Source organism: Pseudopodoces humilis, chromosome 2 (genome assembly GCF_049639895.1).
Source record: "Pseudopodoces humilis isolate 2021_Gansu_Grassland_sample_001 chromosome 2, ASM4963989v1, whole genome shotgun sequence".
In the NCBI taxonomy this organism is placed as follows: domain Eukaryota; kingdom Metazoa; phylum Chordata; class Aves; order Passeriformes; family Paridae; genus Pseudopodoces; species Pseudopodoces humilis.
The window spans coordinates 42,026,121-42,052,079 of record NC_142201.1 but is presented as its reverse complement, the minus strand read 5'-3'; the positions used below and the strand labels follow the sequence as shown (position 1 = coordinate 42,052,079).

At 35.8% G+C, this 25,959-nt stretch overlaps 1 protein-coding gene across 1 annotated transcript in view; it reads left to right on the top strand.

Moving 5' to 3' along the window:
- Positions 1–25,959, top strand: part of GPC5 (glypican 5) — a 610,423-nt gene that overhangs the window by 135,157 nt on the left and 449,307 nt on the right. The window contains exons 5-6 of the mRNA XM_088051284.1: positions 1,038–1,171; positions 5,058–5,183. Coding sequence (XP_087907410.1) covers positions 1,038–1,171; positions 5,058–5,183 — 260 coding nt within the window. The remainder of the gene's footprint in view (positions 1–1,037; positions 1,172–5,057; positions 5,184–25,959) is intronic.

Below are 25,959 nucleotides of genomic sequence, written 5' to 3'. Positions count from 1 at the left end.
TGTTTCTGCTTCAAAATTGGATGCCTGCCTTAGATGCCACATTGATCTCCTGTCTTCCTTTTTCTGTCTGAAAGTTGACTCCCTACTGACTACCAAGTTTTCATAAATCACATACAGTATTAGTTTTTCACCAGTGCTTGCTTACACAAATGCATGCTGTTCAGTCTGCTTAATATATCTTGTCAGATGTGATTACAAGCATAACTATCTCTTATTTAATAAATGTGTGTATATATATATATATATATATATATATATATATATATATATATATATATATATTCCTAATTATTTTTATTCAATGACTAGGAAGAGTAATGAGCTAAGAATGTGGATTGATATCCTATGTCATACAAAATGCTCAGTATCACATTTTACGAAGAAAATGAGATTTCATGTGAATTTTTATCTATTGACATCTAGATCAGAAAGCCAGACATAAAATTCCTTGATATTTTCAACATCTGTGTTCCAATATCATTAAACTTACATCTTGGGTCGTTACCTTAACATCTTTCATGTTGTAATGCAAGTTTCCACCATGCTGTTTACTATATCTTTGTGTAACTGGGCTGAACATACCATAATAATTCATCAACCCTGAAAGAAGGCACAAAGTTCAATGCATATTATAAATGTGATTGGGATACATTACAGAAGAAATGGAAATATGCGGCTGTTCACAACACATCATATTCTCTGAGGTTACCGATACTGTCTATATAAAAAAAAATATTACTTCCTTATGGGTAAGAAAAAAAAAGCCACAATCAATAAAATACGTGGTGATTTTCTTCTACACTTGGTATGCCTTAAAAAGGGATGCTTTTACTGTTTTTTTTTCTACTGTAAAATGACTAATTATGTGTTTGCTGCATTCATTATGGATACAGTATTACATAGTATGATAATTATGCTCTTCATCTTTCTTTCTTTCTTTCTTGTTAAAATGTAGTGAAACTGAATTGAGAGATGCATAACAATTGTTGCTTACATGTGTTCTTTCCTTCTTCTTTTGGCTTTTTTTTTTCTTTTAGGTGAATAAGATATGTGGTCCTCCTGTAAGGAAGCCTAAACAGTCTCCAGGTTGCTCCTTTGATCAGAACAAAGATAATCAAGGCTTGAAGATGTTCTCCAGAGACAGTGAAGAAACACTCGCCAACAGAAGAAAGTAAGACATTAGTTTTACAGCCAGAAAGAAAGAATAAAGTAAGCCATTAATTTTACAAGGGAGTAGATTATGCTCAGTGCAATGGCATGCATTACTAGAGAATAAAGTCTCCAAAGGAAGAAACATTTTAGCAACACAGTCTACTCTGTTACATGTTGGAGAGGGTAATTTCATGGCTAGATTTTGTTTTCAGAAGTAATGGACATAAAACCACGGTCATTTGATGTGGTTTAAAATATTTAGGAGGGTGGATAACATTGATAGAATGAGTGTTAGCACTATGTGTAATTTTTTGAATTACATTTAACTTTACATATCAGCAGGCATTATTAAATCTGACAAAAAGTGACTGTAGCTTTTTACAGAAAACTGTTTGTACAAGCTGATAAGACAAAAAATTAATTACTTTTCTTACGTACCTTTCTTCTATAAAGAAAGAGACAAGTAAGCATTTGGGACTAAATCTTGAAAGCCTTGTTCAAGCAAGAGCTGATGAATTTTTTTCTCTGGCTCTTTTGCTGGTATTATGAATTGAAGTGACTGCAGAGGCCTGGAGATTTAATTTAAACCTGGCTCAGCATTGCAGGGTGAACTTTGTGTAACTGTGTGAGTTAGATGTTTGAGCTGCCATTACACTCTCTGGAGAGGAGAACTGCCCACACATCCGCAAACATCCAGTGCCACTCAGAAATACCCTGGGGTATCCCAATGGATTTTCTCCTGCCGAGAAGGATGCAGGTGTCCCATAAGTTGTATCACAGAGTTCAAGCCTGACAGAGCTGAAGAAGTGTTTGGAACGTACTCTCAGAGACATGATGAGACTGTTGAGGATGGTCCTGTGCAGGGCTAAGAGTTGGACTTGAAGATCCTTGTGAGTCTCTTCCAAATCAGCAGATTCTGTGATTCTGTGATTGCCTCCATCTTTCTGCAGATATTTTAGGTAGTTGAAGGAATCTCAAAGGCCAGTCTATGTTTAGACAAGCTAATGAGGTTTTTAATGACTGTAAGGCATTAGGAGTGTTGCAGTTAAGATTAAAGGCTCCATTATGAAAATAAAGCACGAAGTTAAAATCAGAAATTTCATTTCTGTCATAATGTTTGCTAAAATACAGAGGAGTTTTCTTTGTCCTCTTTTTTCCTCTCATTTCACTTTGTAGTGCGGAAGGAAACTGAAGTGAGAGCACTGCAAGGAATAATTGCTCACTCCTGATATCTGGAGAAGAAAAAGTGCCTCTGAGCTTCAAGGCAAACTATTCTCAGTTCAAGGACCTTCAGTTAATAAGTAGTAGAGAAAAAAATCACAATCTAAAATACAAATGCAGAATTTTGAAAACATTTGTGGTAACAGAAAGATATGCAAAAAAGAAGTTTTCTTTAGCCAGCAGGGAAGTTTTTTCAGGGAATACCCATTAAACAGGTGCATGTTTCTCAGTTACATGTAGCTAAGCAGATTCTTGATGTTTTCTGATTGGTAACCCTCTGCAAAACACAATACCATATTCTAAAATCTCACTTAAATCAGGACTGTTCCATGTTTCAAAGCACAGAACACTGGATATTCCTATCTGATATCATCTGCAGTTGCTACCTCCTGGATCACCTCCTTCCTTATTAGTCACAACCACTTTATATTTCACTTTATATTCCCATAGCAACTGTAAGAACCTCACATGTAAGTATGACTTCAGCAAGTGCTTGCAGCTTGCTCTTAATGAAGTGCTCTTCTCTAACTCCACCTTTATTACCTCCTTTGGTGCTTCTGTTTTCCAAATGCATGTCCAGATGGAAGTTTACATTTTAAAGTACATGTTGGGCTGCTGCTACCTGTACTTCTCCTGAAATATTTTTACCATTGGACCTAAGCTGGCATTTTCTGATAGTGTTTAGTACAAGAAGCAGAAGAAATTGCTTTGTTCTTTTGATGCCAAAAAATTGTTAGATGAATTTTAAAAAATCCAAGCAAACCCTTCCATCGCAACATACAAACTTGATAATATGTAATGCTTTTTTTTTCTCCAGACCTTCATACTGCAGATACCTTCTAGTGCAGAGGATGAAATTGTAAAATAAACAAATAAATAAATAAAAGAACATTTCTGAATAAACAGATAAAAAGTGTCTTCAACTTCCACTGACTGTAATTGCACATTTGTGCTCAGCTGCCTATAATTACATGCTATCTGGTCTAGAGGATGATCATGTGGAAATTGACATTCATACCATTTGCCCTTCTAACTGCTTTGGTCAGACATCAACAGGGACTAAAATCAGTTATTACTTCTCTATTAAATTTAGTTTTGCCTCAGGATGTATTTGCTAATAAACTGAATGGCCTTTCTGTTAGAATGCCGTTTGTGACAAGATATTATGACAGCTATATTTATTTATTTTTATTTCTTCTTCAGAAGAAATTCCAACTGTTCATTTTGAGAGGTCTCTCTAAACAGTATTTTTCACCCAGAATGTTGACAGAAAGCATAGACAAAATCAAAATCAATCCGCTCAGTGGCATTTGGAGGGAAACTGCAAACCCACTGTGCACACTGGATTAAATTTTGGGTGTGGGGAAATAAAGTATATAACTATTCATGTCTAGAAGAGTGTGCATGAATCATATTTAAAACCTAATGCACATAGGCAATTATATGATGCATAGTCAAAATTGACCCTACACGATATTTTTCAGACCTGCAGTTTTAGAATTAGTAGGGCACTCACATCACATTTAACAGACAGAGTAAATCAAAACCACTGTAGTTTTTCTAAAATCTTTGCCCTATTACATGAAAGAACGTATGGCTTTTTAAATGATTGAGTGTATAAATCACTGATGTTTTATCTGGTTTAATTTGAAGTAAACAATACTGAAAAATCAAATTCCCTATAGCATTTTAGTCCTATGGTGACTAAATATAGGGAATTGTATATACTATTTCTGTAATTTTTTAAGAACTCCAGACACTATAAAAGTTAACATAAAGTGGAGCTTGTTGGGTTACAGGGCAATGAGTACAGTATTTGGTGTGGCTTTTCTTTGTGCCTGCAGGTCATAGATAACTCAGTAATGTGTCATGTTCCATTCCAGAATGAATAAGTATTGTAATTTTTCTCAGTAGGAAAGGGTCTCCCAGGATGAGATTTTCAAAACAAAAATAAACAATTTATATTAACTATCACAATTCTGTTAAGAACATACCAACTAAAAAGTAATTCATTTGTTTTGAATTAAGTACAAAACCTTATCATTACCTCAGGGTATCTTGAAAATTATTTAAAATAACAATACATAATTTATAACCTGCCAGCACAGCACATGGTAGAACTGATACAATCCTTCAGACAGTTATTTAAATCTTTACTAAATACTTAACACCTACATCTAAAACCCATTTTACCTAAATCTTGAGTTGTTTCATAACTTAAAAAAATATTTTTGTAGTATTTGTAAAGATATGTGGGAGACTTCTTGTCAACACTTTTGAAAAACAGGAGACATTCATATGTACTTCTTTTTTTATTTGCTGTTCTTTTTGGAAACATTTTTTTGTCTGTTTGTCCAGCTATAATATTGCAAACTGTATCACTGCAATGCAAGAAAATTTTAAGTTGAAAGAAAATAGTTCCTGTTCCAAAGCATATGTGAAGCAGGGTTGTTGTTTTGTTTTTTTTTTATTTGATGTAAATTGGGAGTATCAGCTTTGTAAACTAATGAAGCATATCTAAAATAATCAAACTCATCTATTGACAGATCAATTTAAACTATCCTGGAACCACTGGAGTGTAATGGAATAAACACATTCCTTATCTTTTAGAAATGCACAGCAGCAAGACCAGCCTAATGTTGTTGGTTGGCACTGACAATTACTTCTCGTGTTCCCATGTGCAGAGAATTTATCAGCCACCTCCGTCTCTACAGAGCCTTTTACGGCAGCCTGGCGGATCAGCTGTGCGGGAATGAGCTGGCAGCTGCCGATGGACTCCCGTGTTGGAATGGAGAAGATGTCGTAAGAAGGTAGCTTTCTGCCTCACTTTTGTCTTTTTTCTCTTGCAAGTCACGTTTTGCTAAAACAGCTTCTAGTCGAGTCGGGTAAGGTGTTTCCCTGTGTGTGTCTCAAGATTAGTTTGAAAAATAAATAAATAAGCACGAGTTCCCTTCTCTCAGGCGTCACCTCTACACAGTCAAGAAAATCTCCCTGCGTCTCTGTTTAGGAAAAAGAAAAAAAAATTCCAATGTTCTTCAGACATTTTTCCTTCAAATTTGCAACACCTAAACATGCGCTGGAAAAGAAGCTTGATTGGCATTTACAAAATACAGTTGGACAAAAAGAATATGTATTTTTGTTTGAGTTGGTCTTCATAAAGTGCTCCTTTTAATGCAGTGTGTGGTAATGGACTCAAGCTTAAAACCTTCTCTGGCTGTGAAGTATGAAATAATCTCTTAATATATATATATGTTTTCCCATGAGAGAATTGGAAGTTAAACGTGAAGATAAAACATTTTAAAAGTGAAACACATATTTTTTTAATATATGCAGCAACTTGGGAGACATCATTCAGCAGCAGTGGCAAAGAAGAGATAATAAACTGCTACAGTCCTAGATGAGTGTCTGTGGAGTCGATATATTACACAGCTTATAAAACACTAACATTTTTTGATGGCATAAAGATTTTCAGAGAGCTGATCTCTGTTTTTGCTTTATTGCTTTGATCACTAAAACAAGTATTTCTCTGAGCAGGAAATCCTTTTCTTCCTGGTGACAAAGAGCAAAATATTGAAAAGTTCATTGCAGTTAATTGTAATATAAGTCATGATGTTAATGTGGTGTGTATTAGTAGGTAGTATCAATGGTCATGTCAAAGAAGGCTGTGAGGAAAGTTAGTAAAGTGTGAGATAGCAAATAGAGCAGTGGACAATATGCACCTTTAGGTATCTGTAAAAAGTTAGGTAGGAGCTGTCATTTGTTGATTGATACCTAAGGGAACTTAATGGACATCTTTTTAGCAAACAGCTGCAGGCCCACTTTTCTTTATCTTCTTGGGCAGTCCTGTGCTTTGGCAGCACCAAAGTCCAGTGAGTGGTTGATTCCCTTGACAGTCTCACAACCTTTGTCCCAGAATTTCAACAGTCTTCTGAAGATGCCATGTTCCTTCTTTAGGTAACTGTATTTGAGATTTAATCTCAACTGTACCTCCTTGGTTTTGTTTTTCTGACCAATCCCTGGTTCACTTAAAGTATTCCTAGCAAATATTTCAGTAACAATATAAAGTGAGGGTCTTGTAATTATAGATTTCCCAAGAACAAGGTTATTCTATTATTGCTTTTGGCTGCTTATATACTTACTAATAATATATTAGATATTTTCAAACCTATATTATATTATAGTGTAGTATGTATTATACTGTATCTATTATTATGTTATATGATTATACTATTACTTTGTTTATACTATTATACTGTACTGTTTGATTTTGATTGATTAGACACTAAGCTCCTGATAAAACAAACATTCTCTAAATTTTCTAAATTAATAGTGTTCTTTAAAAGTAATTTAATATATATTCTAATAAATATATATACACATATGCTTATATAAATATATAATACAATATATTGCATACAATATACATACAGTATGCTTATTATTGGATCCACCCAAGGATATAATGGGTGACAAAAGCACTGTATCTTAAAAGAAAGAAATAACACTTTGGTATTAGTTTAACTTAAAAATTTCCTTATCAAAAATATGTTGTCTTTGTATGTATATATAAAGTATGTATATTTTTGTATTTTTGGTCAGCAAATGTCAATGTCATCTTTCTGAAAAAGCTGAGTTGTAGATAATAGAAGTACAGAATGATGATTAAAACCAGAAGATCAGGAAACTCTGAATTGCTCTAGATTATCAAATGGAGATGAGACCTTCAGATTAGTTCCTACATCTCAAGACCTCTGATTGTACACTAAATATATTGTGGTACATAATCTCCTGCTTCAGTATCTTTATGAAGGCACTCAGATCTGTCCTCTTCCACCCCTTCACTTTGCCTTCTTATTCAGTCAAAATGCCCTTTGTTCAATTGTATTTGTTTATGTTCTTTTGTCACTGAAGGGGAAAAAGCTGTCCTTCACTTTGACCAAGATAAGGGTTTTTTTACAACTAGTATTATTATTACAGAAGTGATGACCTAGGGAGAAGTGTCTATTATTGGCTTTTATAATAGCTGGGATGCATAGCAAGCATTTAAAATATATTCTGCTTAAACATTAGCAAGAGTTTTCCAGTGACAAGGACAAAAATCAATAGTTTTGTTGTCCAGCATCTACATAAAGAAGGATTTTGACGAATAGGCTAAGCAGGCACTGAGAAATGATGCAGCCAAAGATGATTTTTCTTAGCGATATGGAGATAAATTGGATAACTTCTTAAAATCTCCTTTATCCCTATGATTCTGAATCTAGGATTATCTAAATCCTGTGTTGCTCAACTTCTATTGTCATGATCCCAGGATACTGTGACATTTTAGAAGCAATAATGACTGAGCATCATTGCTTTTCTCTCTAAATACTGAAGAACCTGTACACTCACTCTCTTTACTCTTTTTTTTCTCTCCTCATCCTGCCTTCTCACTAGCATAATAATATATAACAATAGTATAATAATAAATAACAATATTGATGAACTCATCAGTGCATGTCACCAGTGTTTCTGGCACTGATGGGGAAAAGTCTACATTGTTCAAATTAGTTAAAGACAAATAGATTTTATCTGTTTTGAGATTCTTCATTCTTTCCATCTGTTTTTGCCTTCTGTTTCAAAAACATGTGCCATAGCTAGGTGCTGATGACTGAAATTTGGGCTTGACATGAGAAAACAATATAATGAGCTGTGTGTTGTTGGTGTATCAGGACCCAAGGAGATTGCTTAGACTGCTTGCTGTATCTGTTTCAAGCTGCAAGTAGAAAAAAGCCCTGGAGACAGAAGACATGAATGGGGAAAAAAAAATACTTGCAGTTCTTAATTTTTCTTTTTTGTGCATCTTTCTAAAGGAAGCATTTCAAGGGTTTTAACACTTACAATATTGGATATCAGTTAAATCTTGTAACCTTTGCCTTCTCTAATGCTATCCAAGAGATTATCAAGCCTGGATGGGAAAAGGTCAGAAAATGAAGACGGCTGTTATTGAAACGAGAGCTTACTTAGCAGTTTACATTTCATATGCTTCAGCTGTTCCATTTTTGGTTTAAGCCTTTTTTATTTTTTTTTTCCCATATCACAATGCCATCGAAATATGGCCCTTGATTCTGCAATTATAGGAATTGTTCTGGATCTAGCATTTTACACAGTAGTCTCATGCCTTCATCAAAACCTCAGAATTCCCACGTTCCTGCATTCCGGCCTGACAGGATCAGTAGTAGCCAGGACTTGAGGCAGCAATACCATTCTCATGAGGTCTGTGTTACTGCAGCATGAGGGACAGGACATCTCAGAGGAATCTTCAGCCTCTCTACTGCTGTCTTACCCAATTGTGTGACTGCAGTGGTCTAGCATCAAATTGAAATTCAAACTTGGCTTTCAAAGCCACAGCCAAGTGTTGTGATGAAGTACCTGGAATTTAGTGTTACAGGATTCATTAGGTTCAATGAAAATGAGGAACTGAAATTAATAAGTTATGCACTACCAAAGCATATGAGTTTGGAATTTCAGTGGCATCTTAGCATTAAAGCTAAAATAACGGGAGCTATGCAAATAGACTGAGATTGTTCCACTTCACAAACATAAAGAGATTTAACTGACATTTATACAGCTTTGGTTGTCCAGAGAGCTGGGCTAGAATGTGAAGAGAAATAAATTAAAAATACACAGAGGAGAGCATAGTATGTCCTGTACTTTTTGAGACCAGAGACTTAACTGAAATAAAAATAGATATGAGTGAAAAAATAGTAATATTTTGTGTGTTGAAGGATTCAGAAGTAATGGAGATTATTGAAAACAGCTAATCAAGTTTTGAAGGAAGTTTCATAAAAAGCACATATCTGAAGTATCCAAATTAAGAGAAATTAAACAGCATGATTGATTTTAATTGCTGAGCAAATTGTTAAAAAGTAATTATAATAAGCATCTCTCATCAAATAAATGCTTAGCTTTAGCACAGCTCTTAGGCTGGGGAAATTTTCTCTTTTGATTCTTAAACATTCTGAAACTACTACAGTCTGTTGCTGTTCTTACCCAACAAAAGAAGATAAATGGTGATATAATGGAAATCAATAAATTGGTTTCAGTTTCCTTCTATTTGAACTAATCATCACTTTTAAAATAAGGAAGAATGTAAAATGCCATCAAAGGTACCACTTGACACCTATGCAAAAGATGTGCCTGAGCAACTTAAAATGTAGGAACAGCCCATTATGGCTTTTACTGCTTTGCCTAGTAGGCTGCTGCAAACAAAGGCCAGCAACAGATCATAGAGAAAAAACAACTGTAAGCTTGTACTTCCCCAAAATATGCAAATTTTCAAATTCCTGACCCAGAACTGTGGACATTCAATCTTCCCTTGAACTCAAAAATCTTCACACCACTAGCTTTCCACAAGAGAGACAGAAGTTTTCAGATACCAAAGCACTGAGTCAACATAGAAAAGACATGAACTGGCATAAGATCCCATGGTTTATAATAATTGTGGGATTTGTTTCCTGTTTTGCCATGAGTTATAATAATAGAAGTCATTCCTGCTTTAATATTGATAATAGCTGTTTTCGGTATATGCTTAGATGAATCTCATCTTGCTTCAGGATGGAATGGATTTAATTACATAAAATCAGCAAAATATGTATTGCATTTGATAACCTCAAAATAAGTGTTCTACTTTTCCTTTTGTTTGCTTGAGTAAATGTATAATTTTCTGTAGTGTTTGCCCTAGAATCATTGCACTTGTTTGTCATGCACAACAGAGGCTCTAATAGAAGGGTTCTGACAGTGGGTGAATTAATTTCTATTAGGCTGGTAATAATTTACAAATTGTATTGACTTTTAAAATTAAAAACATGATTACCACCATGTTAAATAAACTGTAGCATTTACAAAGTCACAGAAGACTGTTCAAAGGTAGGTGTGAGAAAGAACAGTAACAAAGAATATTCCAAGTTTGAATTATTGCATCATCATGCCTTCATTTTGGAAGGTCTTTCATTTTACACAGTCATGGAAAAATAGGCCACACAATTTAATATAAGTGATCTGATGACTCTTAAAGGTTTTCCAAGTGAATTCAGGACTACTTTACCACACTTTATAGCATGAAAGAATGGAGGCAGTAAAAAGAAAAATCTAATGTCTCCTTTTTGTATAAAGGTTCATATTAAAACCAAGGAAAATTCATGCAGGAGATTTTGATGCATGATTCAAAAATAAACTTTGCATAGAAAAATACCTGTGAATCATAGTAGATTATACTAGACAGAAAGTTTGTGCCCAATTGAAGTTCTTATAAAAGAAATACGCTCTTTTTGAATTCAACTTAGATATACAGGTTGTCTTTCAAATAGTAAGTTTAGCGATATTTTACAGTGAGGCTTCTTTTACACATTGATACTCTGAAACATTTCATAATTCTAAACCCATGTTATTTATCATTTCTAGCCATGGCAATTTGATACAGCAGCCCTCACTGAATTACTTAAACAATATTTTGGGTTGTGAAATCTTGTCTGTGAGGTCTTCTTTCACTGTAGTGCCCACAGCAGTTTTCTATAAACTCTTCCAACTTTACAAGTCCAGAGAAGAAACTTCAGTGTAATGATGTTCAGCACTGCAGCATTTGCAGATGTTCCTTTCAACCTTTGTATTATTATGTAACATCTACTGAAGACTTTTTCTCTTGACAGCTATAGGTCAGATTTTCATTGAGCATCATGCACTGACTGTGAAAATGTGAAACGGTGAAAGCTATTGAAACTTAGATTGTGCTGAGGGTTTTGCTTTTTACAGATTTTTACAGATGATGTAGATACTCAAGCAGGGTGCCTTTAAAGGTCTGAAAATTAAATCTGGAAGTCTTATGTGAAAACCACTAATTTTTCCTATTAGTCTTATCTGGAAAGTTTGCAGAAAGTTCTTCTTTATATAAGAAAACTTACCTTTATGTAGTCCTATTTTGATGAATATTCTGTAGATTTTTAAGTGTACAGATTGATTTTTATTGTCATTTATATAATACAGGCGGTAAAAAATTGGTATTCGTGTAGTTTTATTAATGCATTCAAAAATTAGTTCAGTTATTATTTTTTCTAGAAAGAAATGTTATTCTTTCCAGTTGTATCAAATTTTTCTTGCTGCTTTTGTAGTCAAAAGAATCATTAGATCCTCTCTGATGAAGTAAAACTAATCTGCCATTTAGAACTGTGAGTCTGCGAGCATGTACTTCAAAATATCATTTTGTCCTTCTTAATAAAAGTTGTGGTTTCTTATCTTCTTTAGCAGCTCAGCTTCTACTTGTATTTCTTAAGAATTATATGATTGGAAGCACAAATTGGCTTATATTCATTAAAATTACTATTTTGTTCTGTTTCCATTGTAATACAGCATTTCTAGGTTCAAAGTTTTTTAGCACTAGTCCACATGTGGGCTCTCAGCAAAATCAAGCTACATTAATGAAGACTGTGAATTTAGAAATCAGTAATATTAGCTCATTCTTTTTTTTCTCAGTTCACTGAATAACCCAAACTGAAATCACTTTAATTCAGAAGGAATTTTAATTTTTAAAGTGTAGTATCCCACACAGAAATTTAATGAGGCAACCCAGTTAATGCCTACCTGCTATGAGTGCTTCTGTGACAACTCTCTCTGAAAAAAGCCTGAAGCAAACCCCAGTGAAAAGGACATAGGTACACACATTCATGCCATGCTGCAGCCTTAGTAAATGATCCAGTCAAGCACTGATGTGAATAGTCACATCCAAATCAGAAAGGTTTTCATGTTATGTAGCACCAAAGATATCAAAAGTTATTCTAAAGAACAGATCAAAGCAGCTGAACTGAGTTACTCCATTCATGCAACAGGAGACTGTACAGATTCTTCCTAAAAACATGCTTTATACCTATTAGACAGAGGAAGGTAATAAGAAGCATAAAAGCCAGTCCAATCTCACAATGAGTTGTCTTTCTTTCAGAATAAACAAGATATCTCTGCTACCAGCAAGACCTTCCTTCAAACTTTTGGTAATCTTTATGCATATTTGAGAAAATCTCTTGGATGGAGGGGTTGGATTCTAGTGTACTGCTGTGTCATAAGATGTAGCTTCTCCTCCTAAGTCTGAGGAGTGAATCTCAGTCATGTTAATCACATTCATATCTTGTGTTGATAAGAGCTTGCCATGTTGAAACTCGTGTTATTCTTGATCTTATATACTCCAGGTATTTGTGTGGCTTGTTTTTCAAATGAGAATTTTTTACCAGTTAGTTCAAGAGCTGATAACTAGGCTCTGCTCCCTCTCTGTAATTCTAATTGCTTAGTAAAGGAGTATATTTATAGTGAAAAAGAATTGAGTCAAATAGCCAGAAGTTGTTTATTTGCCTTGACACCTGTGAGGAATTTAAAATTATAATTAATTTAGCTCATGTTTCAGTCAATATAGTTAATTATTTTGTATTCATATGTTGACAATGCCATATATTTGAGTGCACAAGGAAGTGTCCAACAATTTGAATGTATAACTTCATTTTTTGGAGTGAGATTCAAGTGACCTCTATAGCTATGCAAACATAGGCATCTGATTTGGACTTCTTGTGTCTGTGCAGTCAATGGAGAGAGACGCATCCTACTTAGTGCTAGTGGACTGGCTGTTTCTAGCTACTGTAATCACTTGGGAGCGTGCAGCAGAGAGTGGTTACATAGCTTAGATCATCTGAATCTTGTCCTCAAGAACATAGAAGTCTGATGGTGAAACGTTTGTACCCTGAGGAAAGATTGTCACAGTTTAACCCCAGCCAGCAGCCGAGTTCCACACAGCCACCTGCTCATCATCCCAATAGCAGGATTGGGGAGAGAATCAGAAGGGTAAAAGCTAGAGAACTCAGGCATAAAGACAGGTTAGTAGAGAAAGCAAAAGTCACACACACAAGCAAAGCAAAACAAGGAATTAGTTCACTGTCTTCCTTGGGCAGGCAGGTGTTCAGCCATCTCCAGGAGAGCAGAGCCCCATCTCATTTAACAGTGATTTGGAAGGCAAAACACCATCACTCCAAACACCCCCCTTCCTCCTTCTTCCCTCCCTCCACTCTATATACTGAGCATGATGTCCTATGGTCAGTAACTAACCCTTTGGTTAGTTTGGGTCCCCTGTCCTGGCTGTGTCTCCTCCCAACTTCCCATGCACCCCCAACTTCCTTGCCATCATGGCAGTACGGAAAGCAGAAAAGGATTTGACTCTGTGTGAGCCCTGCTCAGCAATAACAAACACATCCCTGTATTATCAACCCTGTGTAGCACAAATCCCAAACATGGCTCCATACTTGCCACTGTGAAGAAAATTTGCTCTACCCCAGTTAAAATCCAATGGGTTAAATAACAAACATATAGAGACAATTCAGAGCATATTTCACAGCTACCAAATGGAAAGTACAGAAAGGGGTCACTTCTACCCTGTGCCTCAGGAAGCTGTAGTTACAAGTGCACCACTGTGCACCACCCTTAGCTATTATCAGAAAGCAAAAACTCCTCAAGTTTTCTGGACTCCAGCTAGAGCTCATTGATCTGGTGTTCCCTGCTTCCTTTCAGATTCCTCTAGGCTCTGAATTCCTCTGTAGAGAGCGCCTGTGTGGCAGATGCTTCAACAGTGCCATTGGAACAGTTCACAGTGGTCGATGCAGCACACACAATGAGTCAAGCAGATGCTCGTGACAAGAAAAACTCTTGTCTCAGCTGTGTACACAAATTGTACTGGAATACATGAAGAGAAGCCATATGCAAAAAATCCTACAGTTGTTCAGATGAGTGGTTTTCTCTAATAATTGCATCGATCCCCAAAATGTTTTAACTGTTTGGGATTCATACTGCGTTTTTTTCCCCCCTTTTTCCAGAACTATTAAATAGACCTTGAATAGAATAGATTATCATTTCAGAGAGAACGAAATCTTTCTCTAGGTACAGAGCAGCTTATGTCCTAGAAAAACATCTCCTGATAAATAGGCACTGTATCAAGTTAGTTTTTCTCATTTATATGTGAGTTTGAAATTATTCTGAGCTTATGTATTTTAACTTGTGTGGATGTAATACTCCGTCACCTTCACCTTTCTGATGGCAATTAAGAGATACAAATACATAGTGTAATTATGTTCTAGGGAATTTTTTTTCAGAGAAAATATATACTGTATTTTAAAGAAATCAGAGACACAGTCATTGTGGGGATTTTTTAACCTTATTTGTGTCTTACATTTTCTTGCTACTAGTTCAAATGAGTTTAAAAATCATTCTTACAAAAAATTGCAGAACTGTAGCCACAATGCATGTGCAAAACCACTTATGAGAAGTCAGCATTACGTTCCAGCACATCTAATGCTAACTTTAGTTTACATTTCGTTACATTATTATGATCAACGGGGGGAGTGGGCTATATTAATACTTGTTGAACTGCACCAAGTCTGATTAGCCCATAATCAATTACCCATGTTCAGAGCTGCATTTTCTTTTTCCCCCCACATATTCATAGCATTGCAAAGTCAAACAGCAACAGGAGAAAAATCCCTTGTTTTGGTGGTCCTGCGGACAGAGCTGTTCTGTCTTTTGCTGTATCCTACGTTGCCACCCAGTGGAGAAGACTGTAACTTCTCCTGGTCACCATCCCAAAAGTGAGAAGCCTTACCATGGGATCATAGATTGTCCTGAGTTGGAAGAGACCCATGGAGTCCAACTCCTGATCCTGTGCAGGACACTCCAAGAATCACACCATGTGCCCAGTAGTGTTGTCCAAACACTCCTTGATCTCTGGCAGGCTGGTGATGAGATCACTTCTTACCCACTGCACAGTAGCCCTTTATTCTGCAAGCAAATCCATGGGTTGGTCTTTTTGGGGAAACATTGATATTTTTGTTGTTGTTTTCACTTTTTCTGGTATTTGCCCCTTCTCTCTATATATTTGCTGAGTTTGACCAGTATGAAAATGTCATATAACATGGAACAACAGTGCAGTTCCATTTACATTCATGTAAAAACTGATCAATGTGGCAGTGGATCAGAGCTGTGATTTGCAACAGTGCTTTATATTTTAGGGGAAAAAAAGATACCTTGCTTTCACATTCCTTTAAGTTAAGCTATGTGCTGTTAAAATCTCTTCTAACACAAACATCTTTTGGCCTTAGGTATGTTTTTACAAGCAGCTCACAACTTTGAGGAAAGAAAAACAAACCACCCAAACTACAAACCTGTTTTTCACTTCATATTACTGAATCTTCTGACTCATTCTGTACTTATTTAATCTAAGTGTTTTCAATTTCTGTACAAAGCTAATATAGGCAAGTTTTGGCAGCCACTGGTATATGAGTATCATAAGGAAATAATCTGAGTATTTAGCAAAAGGAGGACAAAAGAGAAGGTTGAATTACCGCACAGGAAAAAAAAAATGGAAGGGCACTGATGACTGATGGAGGTCATGTGGATGGAAGACAGTGACTAGTAGCTTCCACATCAGAAGCAATCCCTGAATAGCCATCACTTGGCCTTGGTCCACATCCCCAACAGTGTCCAGAGGAGACCAATTAGAAATGAAGAAAGATATCTGGTAATTCCTTTGTCTTTGGAAGTCTGTTGTAGGCCATTGCTGTGACAAAAGCCAACTTACCAAACAAACAAAGAGTCCTTCCTTTATTTACAAAGATTCAAAGCAACGGAAACTCAGTGTCTTCAATTGTCCTTCATATTTTCAGCTGAAAAGAAAGAAGCCTCCTTATCTAGTCTGATACCTGGTATCTCTCAATTTTTCAGTTTCTTCCCCCAAAGACTTTATCGGGAGTGGGAAGGAGAGGAGGGCAGGGCTGATTTTGCCCACAAATGCTCCTGAAGGGTGTTAAAACTTATTGTGAGATATTATGCTTCTTTAAAGCCCTCTTAACATCAGCATTCTGCTTTTATCAATCTTGTCTTACCAACTTTGATGAAACCAGGTTGTAGCAGGTAAGGCAGAGACTTGGGAGGATATAAAACCTATGTCTCTGTATTTTTCTCATTGTCTGCAGTGTGAATGAAGAAAGCCAAAACACATGCTAGTACTTATAATTTTCAAGGTAAAAATATGCATGAACTGCTGCAGTTCAGGATTCCAATGGGAAAAAGAAAGATAATATTTTTTCACCTTGTGTGTAGAATTTCTATTGTTAGTCATGTCTCAGAAACACAGAAAAGCTTGCATTAGGAAGGGACCTGTGGAATTGCTTGTACAAGTTCTGTAAAAAGTCAAGGCCATAGATTAGGATATCAGGACACTGTTAGGATGAGTAGCATTTTAAGGGGCAGGTATTTTGCTAATTTTTATAGCAGCCTATTCCAATGTTCATCTGTTCAGATGCTTTTTCTTTTCATATATCTTCACAGCCTTTCCCATGAGCAACTTGTGTATGTTAGCTCTTGTTCTGTCAGTGTGCATCCTTGTGAAAAGATTATACCCTCCTTCTCTGTACCTATAATTTAGGTATTTTTTTAAATTGTATGGGGAGATCCCCTCTCAGCCTTGTCTGTCCCAGGCTGAATGAGAACAATTCATTCATCCTCTCTTTATATGTCAGGTTTTCCAGTTCTTTTAATATCTTGGTGTCATCTTAATGGATTTACTTTTCTTTTCAGGTCTATAAAGACCCATATGTTGTCATGACATTTGCAATTATGGTTTTGGTTTGTGTTATGTCCTTTCTTTCTTCCCTTCAATGCTCTGTCTGGAGTGTAAGTTGGGAAAGGTAACAAAAGCACACTCTGAAATCCACTGCTCACCCTTAAAATGACCTCTGTCATGCTTTGGATATAGATCTGAGTATTTTTCTAAGATCAGTCATTTTATTATTCTATTTTATTTAATTTCCAGAACTAGTTACATCATTATTCAGCTTTCAGACTATTTTTATTCTTACATATTCTTGAAGATTGTATAATCAAAGGTGTGTAAATTGTGGTTAGATATTATTAATGTTTGATATACAGATGTAAATAACAAATGATTAATAGAAAAATAAACATTGAACAGCTAAGATGTGGGAGAATTCTCAGACTAGAAAAAGAATCCTACCCATTTTAAATCCTGAGTATATGTGCAGGAACTGGAGACAGATTCATTCCTCCTAAATGATGGATCTTTTTATTGTCTTTCTACTTGAAGAATCAGATACAAATGCATCTACAGTAGCATTTTAATTTTGATCAGGAGTGTGCTTTTGACATAAATCTCTCAGTCATCTCTAGTTACTTCAGTTGTGGAACAGTCTTGGGCCAAATAAACAGGATTCCTTTTAGATGAAACTAAATGGTAAGGTGTACCTGAAGATCACTTCTAACACACCCTGATTACTGATGGGATTAAAACAGATCTAATCAAGTATTCTCTCCCCCACAGATATCTGTAGTGTAGATGTTAGCCCCTAAGCATCAAGTTCTGACAGAAAAAAAAATAATCTGTAAATCTGGGGTTACATAATTTAGCTACTTGCTAATATTGGACACAACTTGGTTTGTTATGGCTCACCACAGGGAGCTGTGCATGTATTTGGGAGGAAGGTAGACTGGTAGACCAGTGTACCTGTGTACAAAACCTGCTAAACCTGGGTGCATGAGGTGAATAGTCTGTATTTCATTTAAAAAAAAAAAAAAAGGAGGGTCAACATGTGATATATTTGTATTCAGCCTATATTGCCTGTTCATTATTCTAAGCCTAATTATTTTGATGGATTATATAAAAATTAACACACTTTTTTTAAAAAAAAGAACCTTGTTGACACTTGTATAGAGAAGGGAATTGTTAAATTATGTGCTTGATATAAGGGCTTGTGATTGTTTGAAATAATCATGTTTATAGCAACACAAACCTCTAATGAGGCATGATGAACTGGGACAACTACTTCAATGGAGAAAAATAAAGTGAAACACACTTTCTCCAAACAGAGTACATGCTCTGTTGTTTCAGTGGGACAATCATCATGTACAAAGCAGTGTATTGGGATGTTTTTCAGCCTTAATTGCCCTGTCAGTTACAATTAGAGGTGTTAATGTAACTGTGAAATGCTACAAATTACTTGTGGCTTTTGCTCCTTATGCATTCTCAGCTTGTCTTGCACAAAAGGATATCAGAATGACTGAGATCTCTTGCTGAGCCTGTTATTAACGTTTCCTTGTTCTGCTCCCTGGATACAGTTATTCACTCAGTGTGGGTTCAGTATTATGGGTGTAAAGATGCCTGCAGCAGAATGGAACCTTTAAACGTACAGGGAAAAAACCTTTATGTATTAGGCATTTCTTCTGAAATAGCTGAAGCTATAACAGCAATTTTTATAGCTGTACTGATTAAAAAAATTACAGTTTTTACAACCAAAGTTGTTATTGGTATGAAATCATATAATTTTCAAGATCTTACAGGTGCTTAGTGATTTATAGGGTTTTGACATTATTTTTCTTTTATACTTGAGGAGCAGATGTATTTCAAAATCCTGCCAATGTGATCATCTAGAACAAAGAGATCATTAGAAATTACCCAGAAATTTTTGACTCTTGGAGGAAACATGAACTTGAAAGGGGAGGTCTGAGGACTATATTTGCTAGTCCTCTCATTCCATTAAGCAGTATCAAAAGCTTATCTGGTCCAACACTAATAAATAAACCAAAGGGGACAAATCAAATGGACAATGTGATACTGTACTCTGATAAACAGAGAAAAAGAAGAAATGCAGAGGATTCACAGAAGAGTGGCCAAATGCTCTTGGTAGGTTAGATTTTATTTTCTTCCACTACTGAAAACTACTGAGTGCAGCAGTCATTCAGTGAACTAATAGACTTACTTCATCTTGTTTTGAAACAGCTGCTTTGCATTTCTGCAGTCTTAGAGATTGCATTGCTTTTTGAAAGGGCAAATGTCTCTGACAGTGGATTAAACTCCCTAGTGTTTACTTCAGAGCTGGAAAAAACCTCACACTGAAGGATGGTTTTATCCTATTGCCTGAATCTTGGAACACTGAATAAATTGTACACAGCCAGGGACGCTTCAGTTTCATGACTGAAATGATGGATGACTAGGTAAAGTGACATATGTGTTCAGATTTGAAATATATATACTGCTTAGTGAAAGAACTTAAAATATAACTCATCATTATTGTTTGTTTATTTGGATTAAAAACTGATTACTGAAGCCCATTATTTATAAGGTAACATTTTAAATGGGATTAATCCAGATTAAATAGTTTCTCCTTAATGTTTTTCGTTCTTTTATCTGTGCAGTATAAGCATTCTGGTAAAATAAATGTAAATTTTAAACACTGTAAAGCCTGCCTATGTTTTTGAGGGGAGATGTCAGTATTTGAAAATATTTTGAAAATAGGAGAAAAGTCTTTAAAGTCTTTATCAGTCTTCAAAGACATGAGTGTTTTTCAAAACGGCTTTTTTAATTCTCTTAGAAATTTTGAATTTTTGAGGGCAAACGTGTTTTGTATGTTAGGGAAGTTTTTAACTTATACCATTTTCCTCAGCAAAACAAATGAGCAATTGGCTGAAGTTATGCAGTGATTAAGAACTGTAATAATCGTTTATAACAATTGTTTAAGCCATGAAAAACAATGATAAAATTGGAAACTACTAAGACTTTATTTTTTGCATAATGACAAGTATAGGTTCTTTTAGAAATGTAATGACCCTGACTTATGCACCTGTATTCTCTGTGTGTGTGCGTGCTGACATGTTCCCAAAGGAACATTCTGTAAACTGAAAGTATTAATGTGTTCTCCAAGCAGACTAAAAATATTGTATCACCAGTATGTGACATAGTATGTAAATGAAATCAAACATGATTCTTACCAACAAAAACTTAATTAGATAGCTATGTCAGTCCCATATATGTGTGAATATGTGTATGAACTTGGAAAATTAAAGACCAAGTAGCAAATTTGTCAGATCTACAACATGTAATAATTGAAATTGCCTAATATTGTAACTTTTTATATCATAGCAGTTTGATTTTCAGTACTTCTTAGCCCTAGAAAGTGTATAGAAAGAGGGTTTGACTGCAACAGTACCACTATCAGCACAAATACAGATTATGAAATATTTTTCTTGCTGAAGGGAAATGTTTCTCAAATTGGAATTTCTGCATGCCTGGCCTAGGGAGAAAAAGCTGAACCTTTTTCTGTCAAAAATATCTTTGGGATGAAGTTTTCGTGTTTGCTACTTTACATTTCTAGTCCAGCCAAGGAAGTGGATTTAGAGACTAAAAAAATACATTTTAATGCTGCCACAACGTGGTGGATTATGTGCTTAAGTTCCTGGTCTGCAAACGCTGGGAATAATGGAGCATGGTTTTAACCTGGGCTTTAGGCATCTGACTTTGGGCTTTTTCATAGGCTAATCTCCTAAACAGCAGCCAGAACTGGACAGACTGCAAGAAGGTGATTGGGAAGCCCTGAGTTAAGCTTCTCTAAGGAGCTCTTTTGGAGAAGCAGCCACCTTTCTCCCATAATAACATAGGAAGCCTTGCTCAAATCCCTCTGATTGATCTTTCTTGCAGGCTTCCTTTCCCTTGACTTTGTCATCTGCTTAACTCAGACAAGAAAAAGGCATTTTGGAAGGTAAATGCAGTCAGAGAAGTATTGCTGAAATCAAAGGAACTACTTATGTGTGTAACCACACACACACACACACACACACAAAAGTACTTGCAAAGCTGGGGTGTTAGATAATGAAGTTTTTGAGGAATATGCTCTCTGTTTGGCAGAGTTATTTGTTAAATAAATAGTAACCAGACAGCACTATTTTTCTAATCAATAACTGTAGTATTTCTTTTCATGTTTGTGTTTAGATAAAAATGTATTTATGTCGAAGCTGTTGCAAAGACTGACTGAGACTTTAAAAGTGGCATAGTCACTCAAATATTTCACATGTGCTTTTCACCGAGGGATGACAAGTTTTATTTTTGTATAAAGGGTCTTAAGATAAACAGAATCTATGCGGCTGTATTTCATAGATACGGCTGATTTTTTAAAGAAATTTCAAATATATTTTCACATCAACATGCAGAAACATAAAGACATGAATTCTTTTTATTTAATACTACATGTTCAGATACTGGACAGTTACACTTGACCCATTTCTGATATCTAGAGAAGAAGGTGATTAACTGCAGGCTTTGCTCCCCTACTTCATTGTAGCTATCTAGAAACAAGCTATAAAAAGGCCTATTCAAGGGAAAGAAAGAAGGTCAGGCTCTCAATCAGACTGTAAGAGTTGGGATTACTGTCAAAATGGATTTTTTTTTTTTATAAAATAATAACTTTTTCTGTAATAGTTTTATTCTGTTATTAATATAAAATTAGCATAGGTTTTGTACAAGTTTTTTTTTTTCCTCATTTGGATCTGTAATTCCTATTAACTATTAACTATTAATATAACTATTAACCTGCTGACAGAAAGAGCAGAGTAAGCTGTGGAAGACCAATGGCACCCTGAAATAGAACGGAAGATGCAGCATTGGTGGTGTCTGGGTTTTGGGTATTTGTGTAGGATCCCTAATGGCTCATGGAGTGGAGAATACACTAAAATTGTTAAATTATCTCGACATAGCATAGAAAATATCTGAAAAAGAAAATAATAGGGAAAACTCCAATTAGCAATTGTAGGTAGACAGAAATAAATGTCGTGTCCTTAGTGGGTGAACTGGTTAGGTAGCAGGTCTCCAAGGAAAGGTGAGGAAGCTGTGCTGCATCACAGTCAGAATATATTCGAAGAGAGATGTGCTGTTGAGAAAGAGGAAAGCATGTGTCACAGGATGCTAAACAGTTGTGTATCTTCAACTTTAACAGGACAAAGAAAGGGTCAGCCAGAATAGCATGGTTTGCCAAGGTAAGCAGGGCATGGAAAGAAAAGGTTCCTGCTGAGAGCTTGAGACACAGTGTTCATAAAGCAGTGATGGATGGTGGCACACTCACAGAGTTTGGGGTCTGTTTAGTTGTTAGTTCTTTTGTGTCATTTTGTTATGATATTGGCACCATAATGCTGAGCAGTGTTGCAATAAAAACAGAAAACAGATCAGGATTACCATGGGAAAGATACAGAGAGAAATAACACTGGTCAGAAATAAATCATGAGAGTTATGTCTGAGAAAATAATTTGTCATTTATGAAGGCATCACATATCTCAGGTCCATCTAATTTATTCTGGCAACACTCCATTTACTCCACATTAAATTAAGTGTCTCCATAATGGTATTAATAGGTAAGGGCATTCTCTGTCTGCAAAGGCAGAAATCTTCTCTGAGTTCTCTGATATGTCTAACAGTAAAGGTGCAAATTGTGGTATTTTGTTAATCAGTTATTATTACATAGGCATTTGCAAAGGACAGAAAATTCTTTATCTGATTTAGGACAAAAATTGTAGTTACTTCTTCACATTTCCTTAGGAAAAGAAACAGCAAGCAGGAATCCTCCACTGTCAGTGATTCCTGATGAACAGGACACAAAGTCCTTTGAAGTCAGCCATGGCTCAGGGATTTTACAGCCGCGTACCAGATGAGTATGCTGGGGTTGTCACACGGTCATAGGATGGTTGCAGGTGCATCTGGAGAACATTCAGTCTAGCTCTCTGCTCAGAGCAGGGTCACCTAGGGCTGGTTTCTCAGGGCTCTATTCTGTCCCACATTTTCCTTAGGCTTTCTTTTGCTTATGATGTTCCTGTAGAAACTTCCCTTATTATCCTTTGTGACTCTCTCCAGATTTAACTCCAGGTGGGTTTTGACTTGCCTCCATCCTTGTACCCTATCTCTATATTTGTCCTTGGTGCCTTGACCCTACTTCTACCTCCTACAGATTTCCTTTTGTATTTGAGGGTAGTCAGATGCTACTTGTTCATCCATGTAGGCCTCCTGTCTCCTTTGCTTGATTTCCTGCACAAAAAAGTGGACTGTTCGCAAGCTTGGATAAGATGAACCATCTTTTTTGGACCTGTTTTTTCCCCAGAACCATCTCCCATGACAATTGTCCAAGCAGATATATGAACTGACTGAAGTCTACTCTCTCCTCCTTTCTCCCCTGTTATGCAGGACTCATGAGAATAATAGAAAATATTTTTAAAGCTACTTTGAGGTCTTTAAGGTATCATACCTGGGAGGTGAGCTTCAGACATTACTACACAGCTTGCAGAATGTTGAGTCTGTGTCCTGTTCTTGTGCCACCATCTACCTGGCTTTTAAATTGTATCTATTTACCTTATGTCCATTTCTGGTTTTGAACAGTGTGTCTGTATGGAAGAAACCATTTTCCTTTAGCCTGTGTGTGGTTCTACTAAATTAAAAAAACTCTTCCAGGACATATCTTACCTGCTTAAAGGAGTGCATTGCAGAAGGTTCCTAGCTGAGCTGGCACGTCCACCTGTCTTGTGTTGCAATGCAAGATGTAACCAAAAGTATGTATCCTCTTACCATCTGTTAAAACCAGATGTGGCAGTGTTCTTTATCCCTTCCATGACCGATCCTTCCTCCAGGGGGATCTCTTCTGTTAATGGGCCATTGAGTCTCACTGCATGACTGATAAAATTACATCATCCCATTGGGAGATGCTGTACCCAGAGGGAGGAGCCAAACATTCCTACCTGGATATAATCTGAGCCGTAGAACACTGCAGTCAGCCTTTCTCCACTGAATTCCCAGAGGAAGACCAGACCCATCTACAGCACCACTGGGCCTTCAGAGGAAAACTATGCCCTTCGACATGATAATTGCTTCAACAGAACCACATCTGTCACTCCAGGAGTGACACCAGGCAGCCACCACTTAATTGGACTGCTAACAACACCCTGACCAATAGGGTGCCAGGTTGTATTCTGACTCTCTCAGTGGTGGTTTTTTTGTACTACTGCATTTTATTTCAATTTTCCTAGTAAAGATCTGTTATTCCTATTCCCATATCTTTGCCTGAAACCCCTTAATTCAAGGTTATAATAATTAGGGAGGGCAGACATTTTTTTCCATTTCAAGGGAGGTTTCTGCCTTCCTTAGCAGACACCTGTTTTTTTAAACCAAGACACCATCCTGCACTGTGTGGAAGTGCCATTCCCTGGCACCACTGTAGATGAATATTAAGTAACACCAATGTTCTTTCTGCTGTTGCATTTGAAGATCCTGGTTTTTGTGCCTGGTACATTTGGTAGCTCACTGTGATTATGTAATCAAGTTCACTTGATAGGGAAAAGAATTTTTGTTAAGTACATAAACGTAATCTTGGGAAAAATGTAAATAGTATGAATTCAATGATACAGAGCTCTGTCACTTAATTTCTAACTCCTTCTACTGTACTTACCTGTGACAATCTCTGGTACAAATTATCAGACACGTGGTGAAGGCAAACTGGGTACACTAAAGTAATGTTTGCCTTTCCATTGTCAAATCATATTTATGTGGCATGAGCTGGTTGAATTTATCTAAAATGTACCTATTTGCCCATCTGCCAAAGCTGTTTTAGAGCATTTAAAGATTCTTCTTTTTGTTTTTGATTAAATATCCATTTCAGGACTCAAATATCATTAAATTATCACAAGCTGTTTAATTACAATGCACATTTGATTCACAAAAGGGTTTATTTCTTCTTTGTTGTATTGAAAGACTTGTCATAAAGTCAAGATTCAATTTTTTAAAAACCATAACCTCCATATTTTTTAATCTGTGAAGGAGACTTGGAAGTGATAAATCCACAAGTTAGAATTCTTTTCCTTAGGAAGCTAAGTGTCTCTTTAAAATCATGTAGTTTTTGCTCTTGCTGTCATAGAGAACATGAGTTTTCCTCAGCACCTTTGTTAGAAAGTAGATGGCATACATATGATGAATTTGAGTTTTCAAATTACAGTTGGTAAAAATATTAAAAGATGAAGGATCTTTGAAGGCAGATAAAATAAACACAAAAATTAAGAAATTTAAATATCAGTGTTCTTGGGAAAGTAATACTAAGTGTAGTAACTGCTATGAAGATTGAATTAAACTTTAGAAGGGGTTCTAAGTATTTTCCATGTAGTTGCAGGAAGCTTATAGAGTAGTAAAGTGTTACCTGATAAACTGCTAGCAATGGAAAATTATGCCCAAATCACATATTTGAGAATATAATATTGAAGATGGTGATTTGTTAAACTGTGGTCAAAAGCTTTTACACAAAAAATCTGAGATACTAAAATGTGCTCAAAAGATTCCTATTATAATACTTGTTTGAGATCTTCAGGTTTTGAAATTTTCATATTCATTTGTTTAGTCCAGATTTTTCATTAATTTAATCTTTTTGGGGATATAGTCCACTACAGTACTCTTTGTATTTTGCTATTATTATTTAAATTTAAGCTCTAAGTTTTTCTTCATTCTAGAAGGTATTATCAATCACTAATTACAAAAGCCAGACAAGCCAATCTTGAGTGATAAGATTCAGTTCTTAAATTCATTTTCCTTATCTTCCTCCCATTCATCATGCCAACTGAATCTATTCCCTTACCTAGATAAAAATAAATTTCAATACATACTAATATTTCCTGACCATATCCACAAAATACTGATTATAAAATCAAATAAAAAAAGGATAATAA